Source organism: Puma concolor, chromosome A2 (assembly GCF_028749965.1).
Source record: "Puma concolor isolate L17-30 chromosome A2, mPumCon1.1.hap2, whole genome shotgun sequence".
Lineage (NCBI taxonomy): Eukaryota > Metazoa > Chordata > Mammalia > Carnivora > Felidae > Puma > Puma concolor.
Genome location: NC_141668.1, coordinates 43,779,101 through 43,793,844, shown reverse-complemented (window position 1 = coordinate 43,793,844; position 14,744 = coordinate 43,779,101). Strand labels below are relative to the sequence as shown.

The following is a 14,744-nucleotide window of genomic DNA, read 5'->3' as shown; positions in this document are numbered from 1 at the left end:
GAGGAACTGAAACTGTTTTACTCTGCAAAAAAAGACAGGAAATGAATTACTGTTATAAGATAGAAAATATTCTAAGCTACCATTCCATAACGTAAACCCTGAGAACATTGCTTTTTACAAGTAACTAAGTTTTGTTTTGCAGTAATCGTTTTCTAAAAACAAAAATAGTTTCATCGGTGCTTCATAAAAGTCTACAATTAGCCTTATCTAAAAACACTTACTTTCAGAGAAAAAGCTTCACATTCAAGAAATGTGACACAATGCGTTGGGATGAGCACTGGGTGTTGTACGGAAACCAATTTGATAATAAATTATATTTTAAAAAAAAGAAATGTGACACAATGAGTTTCTTATATTTTGCTATATACTCAGCTTTGATTTTCAACATTAAGAATTAAGTTTTGCTATACACCTTAAATTCATATAATGTTTTACATCAAATATAACTCAATATAAAAGAAAAAGAATGGAATTAAGTCTAAAGTTCTAAGTAAAAAGTACTCCTTGGTGATGTCATTTATACTACCATTCTGAGGTCCCAGCCATTTCCCTATGTCTTCTAGCTTCACAATCGTGGGTCTGGAGCACTGCCACACACTGCATCCCACAGCATGATATGCAACACAAAACGATCTCAATAACCTATTACTCACGTTTCCTTTACTTCAAGAGCACCCCAGTAAAGTACCCTGGTTTCATATATAAGCCAGGTCCAAACCACATTCTCCGTGATCCTACTCTCTGAGATGTCTGAAGGATGTGCTGTGGCTGTTGGCTGCATTTCCCCCTAGAACTGCCTAATCCAAGAGGCCTGCTACAATTGCTAAATATAAGGTAGCAATACGCAAGCTTCTTGCATAAACTCTAACAAAGACTCTAGATAACAGACAATGGTTAGTATGTCTTTATTAACACATCACAGTTTTACCCTACCTCAGATGTTACCAAGCCTAGCTGATCAGAAACACCTGTGGAACTTTTTAAGAACAGATTACGGGGCCTTCTACTCTTCCAAGAACATCCTCACTCACCCATCTGCTTCCCAGAAGGCTAATTTGAGTAGATCTACAGTGACATTGGGTTAAAAAAAAAAAAAAGTTAAGAAACTGTTTTAGTTACCTAGATCCTTGCTATTCAAAGCATGAGAAGCATCAATATCACCTGGGAGCTTGTTGGAACTACAGAATCTCAGGCCCATCAGACCTACTGAATCAGACCTGCAGCTTAACAAGATCCCCAGGTGATTAGCACAAACATTAAAGTCTGGGGGCGCCTGGGTGGCTTGGTCGGTTAAGCGTCCGACTTCGGCTCAGGTCATGATCTCACGGTCCGTGAGTTCGAGCCCCGCGTCGGGCTCTGTGCTGACAGCCTGGAGCCTGTTTCAGATTCTGTGTCTCCCTCTCTCTCTGCCCCTCCCCTGTTCATGCTCTGTCTCTCTCTGTCTCAAAAATAAATAAACGTTAAAAAAAAAAAAAGTCTGAAAAGCACTGCTCTAGATGATTCTGATGTATTGCCAGCTTTCAAAAGCACCACTCTATTTAACTCCCTAATTCTCAAAATGTTTAAGGAAGACTATGAATAAATTTCCAGTGTAGTTTGGTTATTGCAAAGGGGCTACCAAGAAAGTCAGGAGTAACAGATTTTTAAGAGCCCCACCGCTACGATTTCACTCACCCTTGCATTACATATGGGAACTGATGAGTCTGTGCTGGGTCGGTTTGTGCTTGTGGAAGGGTACGTTGCCTCAATCCTTCCGAGGAAGAACTGGCAGATAAAGACAAGGTTTCTTGACTGGATGATGGAGTTGTTGATCCTGACTGATCTGAATTCTACAACAAAAATGTAATTATTTTTCCAAGGAGATTTAATTCATTGCAATCATGAGATTCGAGACACATTGCTAAATATGTATTGATGAAATACCTCTACAAAAAGTGAATTTTAGAAATATACTGACTTGAATCATGTGCCCATAATAGGTCGCTATTTTAATTCTGATGAGATTAAGAGTTCAGAAAATCAACAAACACGTTTTTTCAAAGAATGAACAAGATACCAATTAAGATTTTAAAATTCTCATGTTCTGATGATGTTATTAACTCCCAAATTCAATAACTTTAAAAAATATGACCCCTTGAAGATGACCCCAATTTACCTTTTGAAAAGTGTGTCACAAGTTTTACATAAATGTAAAACACAATTACATTTGATATAAATTGTAGTTCTCCCACTTTAAATAGCTGGAGACAATATAATTTTAACATCCTTCCAAGCTCACTAAAATTGTATTTTACCTGTACTGCCTTCCTACTGAATGTCTTTTTATATGTCTACCTTTCTAAGTCCTGCCACGTAAAAGGTCCTAAGGACACTGGTCTTTTTGCAAAACTAACAAAGCTTTCTTTAAGAGGTTATTCCACATAAAACAGCGTCAAATATCTTACAAGAGAGTGTGATTCTTAGGGGCATAAACTGGTAAAGGCTTCCTTTTTGTCAAGATTGCTCACTAAATGGACCAGCATCATATGATACTCAGTTTAAAAAAATCATAGGAGAAAGGCATAGCCATTTGGCAGCACAGCCTAATTTTGCTAGAACTAATGATTTCTGACCTTATTAACTCTTTCATGACTAGATTTTTAAGACATTCTCAAATCCCACTGAAATTTCTCAGCCATAAAAAAAAGGAGAATTCAACTTAAGTTTCCCTTGATACTTTTCAGATTTTCCTAACACACCTTGAAAAAACTGAATATACATACTCATGACATGAAATCATGGCTGAGGAACCACATGACAAGTTGAAAGGGGTCTTTCTGAACAAAAACTGAAGCAACACAACTGCGTCCAAAGACTCTGTGCCAATGTCAATGTTTTGTCCCTTCTCATGAAAGGTAGGAAACATACGAAGACCCCTTGGCCTTTGTTGACAAACCGTATCTCAGTTTAATGTAAGCTAAATTCCCACAGCTAGTACTAGAAAATACTTACCACTAAGGCCATGCTTAAGGATCTATTTTCTTAAAGAGGCAATTAACTAGTAATTACTGAAAGATGCTCCAACTAGTTACCACCTCTGCGATCCATCCCCTCCTTAAAGTTTTGGCTAAACTCTTAACAAGAAGGAAAGTATACTTGGCAGAGTATGTAAGTTCCCTGCCCATGAAATTTAAAGCAAACTTCCACTCATCCAATCATTTTCTCTCATCATCAAAGGTGTCATATAAAATAATGGGAAACCAAAAATAATTTAACATAAAGGATTTGTCTTTCAACTGGTAGAGTATGACTAGGTTGAAAAGTTCAACTATTAAAAAAAATTCCAAAACAATTTTAGTCAGATGAAAAATAAGAAGGGAAAAATGAATACCCAAGTCTGAAAGAATTGAATAAGAAATTTTTTTCCTGACATTGAAATGCATGCCCAAATCCAGTCATTTTAAAAAACAAAATTCTTGAGCAATCTACTTGAAGATGATTTAGCATACTTAAAATTTAAATAATTTAATGAACCTTGAATATAATACAGTATATCAAGTACCTTTAGTACTTTTGAAACTGTACTGGTCTTACATTTTAAATTATATAACCATATCATCACTCTGTTTTCTGAGTATTTTAGTAATTAAAACCTTGAAGATTGGATCTTCAGTCTATACACAAATTATAACTCATGGAGAACAAGCTTCAAGGAGTAATACTCTACACTGGATCTCTAAAAACAAAGTTTAGATGTCTAACTCAAGCTGTTCAAAACACAGTCTCACAATGCACAAGCTCCAATCGTTCTGTTTTTCACTTAAAAGGATAATCAGAAAATTTCAACATTTACTCCTCCCAAAACAACTCACAGAATTGCTGCTGGATGCCAATGCTTCATGACTTTCTCTAGTGGTGCTGGATTTTGGAGAACTGGGAGGAGTCCGAGAAGTACACACTAGATGAACCATATGATACTCATCTTGCTAAAATTAAAGAAGATTACATTTAAAGGGTAGTACTGGAAAATGTTTAGTTCAAAAAGTCAATAGCTAAGCTGAAATATTTAACTCAAATTTTAAGTTCCTTTCTAGCACAGCCATTTTATTAGTAGTAAATTTTTGCCACTTGAAGGTACATTTACCATTTCAGTATTTGGTACTAACACCCTTCTGAATTCAATATATTCTCCATGCTTAGAAAATGGTCTAACTACTCAGTACCTGCTATATGAAAAAATGATTACTTTGTATATCAAGGAATCTTGAAGCAAGAAGTGCTGTAAAGTTGCATCAATGCAATCTATTACTTCAACATAAAAACACCTAGCACCTTAGTACCAAAACTATGTAATAGTCACATTGAAGCTGAGGCCTACAAACTTTTGAGTATTGAAAATATTTCCATTACAAGAAACTCAATTTCACCATGCTCTCATATGCCTTAATCCTAGCAAGGTAATGTATAGTTTGTTTGGTTTTTTTTAATTCAAAAACTAGTTTTACCTATAACAATTATACACAGATTGAAAGGGTACATTTGAACTATATTCCTTACATATTCCATGTGTTTCCATAAACCTACAACTATGACTAAAGGAAAATATTCTAATATTGATTAGGATTGGCATTTAAGCTTAGTGATTTCATGAGTATATTTATAGTCAGACATAAAGCTAGGATAGAAGATAGAGAAAGGAAAGAAAATAAAGGAGGGCAGAGCAAAGGATGGCTCAGCAATTTAAAGACAGAAAAGAAAACCAGAGAATGATAAATAAAGAAAAGGGGGCAGGAAGAAAAGAAAGATGCCCAGTTGTGAGAAAGAGAAACAAAGCTACCAGAAACTAAAAATTTATCAACTATCTCACATAAACCCAGAATTGGGCTTAATTCTGAGGTGAATCCAAAAAAGGGTTAAGAGTCAGCCCCTCCCCTAAAGAGGCTCACAAACTGTTAAGAGATCAGACTAGCATATCAGAGCACAATTAGGGAATATATAAAACAGTCTTTGGCACAAAACTGAGAAGCACGAATTGCAATTGCTTGAGGAGTTTAGAGAAAGGAGTTAACGGGATTGGAATGCTAGGGAAAAGGCATCCCCAGAGACAGCATGACATGAGATGTGCCTAGCAAAGTAGGTAGAAAGCACGCCTGATTTACAATGTCTTCTTAGCTTTGGAATGCAGAATACTAAAAGGCATCCAAGTATAAGATGTTTATCCTTAAAAAAAAAAAAGATGTTTATCCTTAGAAACCTAGTTTCAAAGGTTATATAAGTCACAAGTAACAATTTTCATTCACCTTTGGGAGAAATATTTCTGCAAAACATTTTATAACTAAACAAGTAAAACTAATGGCAGGACCTATCTGAATAAAAGCAAATACACTGACTTTAACAAAGACTCTTTAAAGATCTATTCAAAACATAAACATACTGTTCAAAACATTTTCTATAGGGGTACAACAGTCCTTGAACTGAAGCGTTTTTATTTGAACTCTTCTGGTCAGAAATCATTTCTGGAAGCAAAAACCTTCTAAAAGGTATTCACATGCCAAGTCTAGCCATCCTTGGTTTAAAAATAATAAATAAATTTGTATTTTTTTTAGTTTATTTATTTTGAGAAGAGAGGGTGTGCACGCACATGGATGGGCACACTAACAGGGGAGGAGCAGAAAAAGAGGAAGAGAGAGAATCCCAAGCAGGCTCCATTCCACCAGCGCAGAACCCGACGTGGGGTTCAATCTCACAAACCATGAGATCAAGACCTGAGCCAAAATCAAGAGTCGGACATTTAACCAACTGAGCTACCCAGGTACCCCAAAAATGTGTATTTCAAAGAGCATATGGCAGAAACGTTTTTAAGCATAAACACAAGAGGGAAAATGAACAGGTGGAGCACAGAGGATTTCCAGGGTAGTGAAACTATTCTTTAGGATACTATAATGATGGATACATGTCACTACACATTTGTAAAAACCCACAGATTGTATGCACACCACCAAGAGTGAACCCTAATGTAAACTATGGACTTTTGATGATAATGCTTCATCAGTGTAAGATACTGTGCACAATGTCAATTGTAACAAATATACCACTCTGATGCAGAATTTTGTTAGTGGGGTAGCCTCTGCATGTGGAAAGACAGGAGGCATATGGCAAGTCTCTATGCCTTCTGCTCAACTGTGCTGTGAACCTAAAACTGCTCCAAAAATTCAAGTCTAGGGCACCTGGCTGGCTCAGTAGGTAGAGCATGTGACTCTTGATCTCAGAATGATGAATGCAAGCCCCAGATTGGGGCATAGAGCTTAACATTAAAAAAAAAAAAAAAAAAAAACCAAATCTATCAGCGAGAGGGGCAAAAAATCTGCCACAAATTCCACTATTTTTGAGGGGGGCCAGAGAGGAGAGGTTATTAAACCACTTTGCCAACCTGAAACTACATGATTAAAATGAAAATTACAGCAAGAAGTCACACTGGCAAAGCTAAAATTTCAACTATCTAAACAAAAGGAACATACAGTATACCAGATTTTTTAAAGTTTCCCACAGATGATCATAAACATACAGGAGAGGACATAGACCTTCTAAATCAGATTAGGGTTATCCAAAAGAACATTAAGAGTTAAGTCAAAAAGTTAAGTTTGTGAAACACAAAAGCTATGTATCTGATTCTGCTCAAATCACAAACAAAAAGCAGCATCTCAAATGCAGAAAAGTTATGAAAGTATAAATTCCACAAATGAACATGAGCTAAGACGAGCTGCCTTTAAAATTACTAGCATTCAGGGGTGCCTGAGTGGATTAATAGGTTGAGTATCTGACTTCAGCTCAGGTCATGATCTCGTGTTCATGGGTTCGAGCCCCCCATTGGGCTCTGTGCTGACAGCTCAGAGCCTGGAGCCTGCTTTGGATTCTTTGTCTGCCTCTCTCTCTGCCCCTGCCCTGTTTGTGCTCTCTCAAAAAATAAAATAATAAAGTTAAAAAATTACTAGCATTTAAGCTGATTGTCAAAAAATTACTTTGAAATATATTTTAGCTCTGAGCACTAGCATTCAAAGTTTGCTAATCGATGGGCCAATTGTACTTCCTTTCATCTCCTGTCCTGAAATTAAATTCCTACCTCAAGCAACTTGTATTAAAATATCATGCAGTTTGGTCAAAAGGGGATTTAAGAGAGAAGAGATTATCAATGAAAATCCTTCACCACTACTTGAACACTACTCCTGCACTACTGATAAGTCAATACTGCCTTCTAATATGACAAATACCTAAACACAAACATATAATCCTATTTTAGATTTAGCCATCAGATGGATATACAAAACTGTTTACCTAAACTAATTAGAATCTATCATTATGTTCTTTACTTTCTAGTTCAAGTTTACCTGTTATGCTCCCCAAAAGGGTTGATTTTAAGTATGTAAAAACTGAACCAGCTAAATATCAGTAAAGCTTCAGAACATATCTCCTCTCACTCTGAATGTATCTGGTATCAAATAGTTGTAGAAAAGCTTACTTTTCTGAGAATGTCTTTCAGCTGCAGATGATCGGGAAGCAGTCTGCCCGAATACACCAATCTTTGATCCTTCGTCAACTAAGAAATGGGACAAAGAAAAGATTTCAACTTTTTCTAATTATACAAATTGGAAATTGGGAATAACATGCCTAAATATGAGTAAAGTAAAACTCCCTTTAGGCACAGATAAGCAGAAAACTGACATAACTTAAAATTATTTTTTCCAAATTCGACATAAGACATTAAGAGCTCAGCAAATGGTAGTCTACCTATTGTAGGTACAATAAAATACAGGTAATTAACAATGTTTTAAAAGATAAGGAAAAAAAGGTAAATTGGAAGTTCGCCTTTTAGCCATAATGCAATGCATGTGTGACTATCATTAAAGGCCTTCAAGACTGTAAATAAGAAGGTGGTTGGCCTTCTAGCAGTAATAGCTAACAATGGGATATACCTTCAAGGTCACCACAATTAGTCTGTATTGTTTTGTCAGTATTTTTAATCTAAAAGGATACATAAGATTTATTTTCTTATTTACTAACATCATACAGAACAATTTATTGGTTTTAATTCAAGAGCCATTTGGATTTACAGTTTTACATGATAACTATTCTAGTTTTTATTATTCCTGCCACTCTCACAAATACCTCTATATATTTTTCAAAAACACAAGACTAAAGAAAAACTAACTCAAGTGCATGGAGATTCAGCTGCCATCTCCATATGCAACCAAGAATAGGAAATAAGTTCTGGTTGTCTCTGCCTTATTTTGTACGTATGATAAATCTGCTAAGTGCTCGCAATGCTAGCATTAAAGTATTTAAAATCAAAGCATTTATGTACAGTCCCCATAAGACCTCCCCAGAAAACAGGCAAAGGTTCCATGAATTCCATTAAAACAATTAAATATTAGCCATATCAACAATTGGTAAATATGCCGAATCCAAACAACTATAACAATTTTCAAACAAAACATATGTATTCAACATGGCTACTAAAAAAGGGTCTTATAATAAAAATAACCATAATAGAACCTGTCATACTGAATAAGTAAGATGTGTGGTTCAGGGGTTCTTAGGTACCAAAGATGAAGGGAAAGGTATAACTGTCTTTCCAAGATATTTAGCTGTTAGACATAATCTAGCTTCTCCTGTATTTTTGAGTGTGCCATTCCTAAAAGGCACAAGTTCAAATTCCTGTATATCAACAACCAAACAGAATACAGAAGGTTTAAAAAAAAATACATTTCACAAATCTTGAAACTTCAATCAATACATTTAAATACTGAGTGAGGAATAAACAGTAAATTTTATAAATAACATAAGTTAAAAGCTAAGTAGATAATAATTGATTTAACCCTTGAACTAAATGAATTCTATAATACAAGTTTCCATAATGCATTTATTAATTCAGCTGGAAGCTAAGGTTTCTTTGACAAAGACTACAGCCATCATAAGCTATCATTTTTCCACCAGTCCAAACATTTAATAGATACTTCTATGTCATATCATCATTCTGCACAAAGGACATCAGTCTTATGAATTTTTTACTTCACTATGAAAATTCTCAAACACACACAAGGTAGAGAGAACAAAATGAACCCCCAGTTATCATCATCAAAACTTCCCAAATATTCAACTCCAATAATTATCAATACTTTGCTATTCTTGTTTCATCTATCCCCCGCTGCCTTTTTGAGGGAAAAAAGTTTCAAAGCAAATATCACACATCATTTCTTTCCATCCGTAAAAACAGTATGTTTCTGGAACAGATTTTTGTTTTTTGTTTTTTCAAATAACCACAATGTTACCACAATCAACAAAATAAATATTAATTTGGTCAACTCCAAATAAACTTTTATCTTTTCACAGCAAGGGAATATCAATTTTCAAAAAGGCAGAATACATAAAATAACAAAATTACACAGTACCCTCCCATAAAGTACACTGAAGCAAAAACAAGCATGGATGAGGATGTAGAGAAACTTTGGAGAACTCTCACACACTGCTGATAGGAATGTAAAATGCAACAGCCTCTGTGAAAAAGTTTGGCACTTCCTCAGAGTTAAAGAGTTGCCTGATGATTCAGGATATACCCCGTTCCATTCCGAGGTATATACCAAAGAGAACTGAAACCATGTCCACATGCCTAAGAATATCCATAACAGCATTAGTCATAATAGCCAAAAACTGGAAACAACTCAAATGCCCATCAATTGATAAATGAATAAACAAAACATGAAATATACATATAATAAATATTAGTTGGCCACTAAAAGTAATGAAGAATTGATACATGCTATATAATGTGAGTGAACCTTGTAAACATTAGGCTAAGTGAAAGGAGCCAGACAAAAAAAGACCACATATACTATGATTCCATTTATATGAAATATCCAGAATAGGCAAATCTTACAGAGACAGAAAGTAGATCAGTAGCTACAAGGAATGAGGGAACAGAGAACGGAGAGTGGCTACTAGGGGGTGTAAGTTTTCTTTTTTGAGGTAACGAAAATGTTCTGGAATTAGATAGTGGTAACAACTGCACAACTTTGTGAATTACTAAAAATCACTGAGTTGTACATGTTACAGAACAATTTTTATACTATGTGAATTATATCTCAATTAAAAAATTGTTGCTTGAAATTATTCAAATGCCTTCAAAAAATCAGAAATTTTAAAAAGAGAAAGGAATTCTTTAATTTTACTGGGATTGAAAACAGTAAAAAAGGAATTTTCATGTGCCTAACAAGGTGAGATGATCTGAAAATTTTTTCTATGTCACTAAAAAAAAATTGCCTCTTCACTTTAAATATTAATGCATTAATTTAGATATCTGGAAAACCAGTGGTTAGACATAGTAACAACCCAATAATCAACTGAGCTTTCAACTAGCCATTTTGGATTACAGACTACAGTATCAGGAAAAATAGAAATTTTGAGATCTCAATTCAAATTCAATTTCACTTATAAAAGTGATACAATTTTTTTTCTCCAGACCTGCTAATAACAGTACCTTTTACCTTGATTAAAAATCCATTTCTGTATTATTTAGGGTAAGTAATGCTAGCTGCTATAACAAACCCCATAATCTCAGTAGCTTGACACAATAGAAGTTCATTTTTCTCTCAATTAAAAAAAATATTACATGGTACCCTTTCAATATAAAAATCCCTAAGACTCAAGATTGGTAAATCTAAAACAAAGTACTGATTAAATTGTCAATTAAAAGTCTACTGTTAACATACTGGCTACAGGGACGCCTGGGTGGCGCAGTCGGTTAAGCGTCCGACTTCAGCCAGGTCACGATCTCGCGGTCCGTGAGTTCGAGCCCCGCGTCGGGCTCTGGGCTGATGGCTCAGAGCCTGGAGCCTGTTTCCGATTCTGTGTCTCCCTCTCTCTCTGACCCTCCCCTGTTCATGCTCTGTCTCTCTCTGTCCCAAAAATAAATAAACGTTGAAAAAAAAAAATTTAAATAAACATACTGGCTACACAGATACATCTAAATATACTTGACCATTTATGTTAACACTACCATCATTCTTCCCATTGCTCATATGCTACATCCAATAATAGGCAGCAATCCCTATCAGATATGCTATTTTCACTGCCTCCACTGTTCAATAGCAGACGAAGTCCAGGGAAATATGTATGGTACCTGGTGTTATATGGTAGAGCAGAAACAGCTAAATTACCAAGTTGGAAACATCCTGATGGTACTCTGAGGAGCCCAAAGGCAGAACTATGCCACACCAAATAAATACCTGCTTAACTAGCTAGCCCAAAAAATTCTGCCATCCACTTAACAGACATTACTAAAAAACATGGTGAGGAAAGCTCACCTACTAGTATAATATGTAAAAGTCATAAACTGGGGATATTTGTTTTCTACAGGGCTTACATATACTATCTAAAGTATCTGACTTTTTAACGTTCAATCAGATATCAGAAAGAGATAAAATTCTATGTATCCCTGGGGCAAATGGGTGGCTCAGTCAGTTAAGTGTCCACCTTTGGCTCAGGTTGTGATCTTGCGGTATGTGGGTTCAAGCCCCACATCCGGCTCCTGTGCTGACAGCTCAGACAGAGCCTGGAGCCTGCTTCAGATTCTGTGTCCCCCTTTCTCTCTCCTCCTTCCCCACTCATGCTCTCTGTCTCTCTTTCTCTCTCAAAAATAAACATTAAAAAAATTTAATTCTATGTATCCCTAATCCCTAAAATATTCACAAGAGTCTGACAGATGAGCTAAAAGGCCAACAACAGTTTCATATTTCTAGAAAATCACCTAGTTGGTATCAAAAGACTAAACTTTTTACATGAAGAAATAGGTCTCTCAATATGCATGGCTTAAAAAAATCATGTTTAGTATATCTAACATCAACATAATCAAATAGCTTAGTAAAAAATCTTCATCTTATATGTTAGTTCAAAGAACTATGACCCAAGTCCTTTGAAAGTGGTCATAATTAGTATTTCAGTACTTACATATAATATAGTTCAGTCACAAGTGTCCAATAGCTTTAAAGAGGTGGTTCCCAGAGGTGGGACCTTCACATTTGTGGAAAATGAATTCTCTGAATTTGTACTGCGACATATCTTCCTCCCACTGCCACTGAATTCACCCAATTTAGAGCTCCAGAGAATTCAGAAATACTGTAAAGTGGAAGCTTGGTTTACCCAAACTGCCTCCACCCTTTATCTCTGCGCAACAACAGTATACAAAACCAGCATTCAGGAGCTTAAAAAGTAATTTTCTCTGGAACTCCAAAGGGACATTCCCTGCTTAGCTGTTTCCACTTATAGGCCACTTGCAAATCAGAATGCCACAATACCTGACTGCTATGGTTCAAACAGACAAGCAAGAATGTGAAAAGATAAAGCAAAACAATGTGCTTTGAAGTCTTTTAAGATGCCAAGTTCCCGTATCTTCCCTAAAATGTATCAAAATAAACAGAGAATCACACACTAAGATGACATACATCAGAACAGAATTAAGGCTGTGTTATTATCCATTCATTTATAGCCTTTAAATGACACACCATCTAAACGCATACATCTCCTTTTACAGTTCACTTACTTCTTTTCAATTTGCAAGTATATAAAAACTAAGATGGCCAGATCCTTAAAAGCCTTTCTTCATCTTATTACACATAACCATCATATACAATGTAAATTATAATAGTTAAGTGCTGAGGCTTGAAAGTCAGACCAACCTGGGTTCAAATTCCAGTTCTACCACTTAAGGAATTCTATGACCTTGGGAAAAAAAATCACCAAGCCTCAGTTTCCTTATCTATAAAATAGAGCTAATAATAAAACTTACCTCATAAGGTGTCTATGAAGAATAAATGTGATAAAACATATAAAGTGCCTAGTAGAATGCCTAGTACACATGGCAACCACTTAGTAAATGGAAGTTTAAAATTTCAGCACCAAATATGACAGTTAAATAAACGCATTTGAGACCATCAAATCACTATCTGTTATATAAAGGAGAAAAACTTAAACTAAAAGTTCTAGAAAAATTCTATTTTAAAAAGCCTTATGCATGAGGGGCATCTGGGTGGCCCAGTCGGTTAAGCATCTGACTCTTGGTTTCAGCTCAGGTCATGATCTCACGGTTCATGACATGGAGCTCCCCATCAGACTCTGCACTGACAGCACAGATTTTTGATAAATTTTAGGGAAGATATGGAACTCTCTCCCTCTCTCTCTGCCCCTCCCCTGCTCATGCTCTCTATCTCAAAATAAATAAATTTTAAAAAACTATTAAAAACAAAAGACTGATGCATGACTAAACAAAACACAGTAGTTATTTCCCCAAAAATACATTAGGAAAAAGGCTACAAAGGAGTTAAATAAGTTAGCACTCATTCAAAACTTTTCATCAATCTTCACATTCAATTTATTATCTTTTGTTTGAAGTGTTTTAAAAATATGAACTATATTGCTAGGTGACATGAAACCCTCTTAAACACATGCAGTAAGATTTTAAAGACAAGTCTTATAAAACAAAAATTATTTATGTATATGGATTAAAGCTCCTTTAAGTCAACAGTTCTGAGAGATGGTTAAGTGAGTAAGTTTTAAAAATGACCTGTCTGGGGCGCCTGGGTGGCGCAGTCGGTTAAGCGTCCGACTTCAGCCAGGTCACGATCTCACGATCCGTGAGTTCGAGCCCCGTGTCAGGCTCTGGGCTGATGGCTCGGAGCCTGGAGCCTGTTTCCGATTCTGTGTCTCCCTCTCTCTCTGCCCCTCCCCCGTTCATGCCCTGTCTCTGTCTGTCCCATAAATAAATAAAAACGTTGAAAAAAAAATTTTAAAAATAAAATAAAATAAAATAAAAATGACCTGTCTGAGGAAGGTCATAAAGAATCACAAAACTGAAACAGATATAAACCTCAAATTATATTACATAAGCTATTTCCACTGCTAATGAAAGTAATACTTCCATCTGAACTATAGGCAGTTTGGTTACAGAATGCCATATTCTCAGAGCAGAACTTATACAACTGGTTCTGTTCCTATTTCTTTAATTCCAACAGAATCGCAGAGCAGAGTAACAGTTTGAAAAAAGCACAACAAACCTCCCCAGCTGAGCAGGAGAGCTAGAAGACCTAAGCAACGAAACTGACTGCCTTAGTTTAACAGTATAAAGCACCAAGATAAAGGAAATCTACACGTTCAACAGGTATTTGCCCTCAAGACTGAAAAAAGGAGAGCCACGGCGTACAAGCCCCAGAAAGGTTTGCCTTAAGACTGAATCAGGTCCATCTTAGTTATTGTTTGTATGTGAGAGGAGAAAAAGAAAGAGATAATGAGAAGGTTGCCTAATCAGACTTAGAGATTCTTACTTTTTAAGTGTTCTCTAGGATAGTCCATTCTCTGAATAACATTAAGTCCAACCATTTTGATATTTACATCTCTAGAAAATAAGTCTAAACTAGATCAAAGTCTGAAACTACTCAAGTAAAAGTGGCCTTCTTGACAGGCATCTTCACACCCCAATGGCAGTTACCTAAATTACAGAATAATTTCACACTACAGGCCAATTTCAGGATCTGATAATCTAACGTCATAAAGAGAAATGTCACATGAGAACATGATTCACAATTATCTATATACACTATCAGCTTGAACCGATGGTATTTTCCAGTTCCTAAACCAGGTCCTAAACCAATTATCAATACCATTCAAAGTTAAACAAAACTCCAAAAGCCTTCAATTCCACATTTGAGGTTTTTAGTGAT

The 14,744-nt window shown here is 35.7% G+C and overlaps 1 protein-coding gene across 1 annotated transcript in view; it reads right to left on the bottom strand.

The window, feature by feature from the left end:
* HERPUD2 (HERPUD family member 2) overlaps positions 1–14,744 on the bottom strand; it is a 35,758-nt gene that overhangs the window by 18,110 nt on the left and 2,904 nt on the right. Inside the window, exons 2-4 of the mRNA XM_025929429.2 lie at positions 7,496–7,573; positions 3,852–3,965; positions 1,675–1,829 (exon numbers count right to left, since the gene is read on the bottom strand). Of these exons, the coding sequence (XP_025785214.1) occupies positions 1,675–1,829; positions 3,852–3,965; positions 7,496–7,573 (347 nt within the window). The remainder of the gene's footprint in view (positions 1–1,674; positions 1,830–3,851; positions 3,966–7,495; positions 7,574–14,744) is intronic.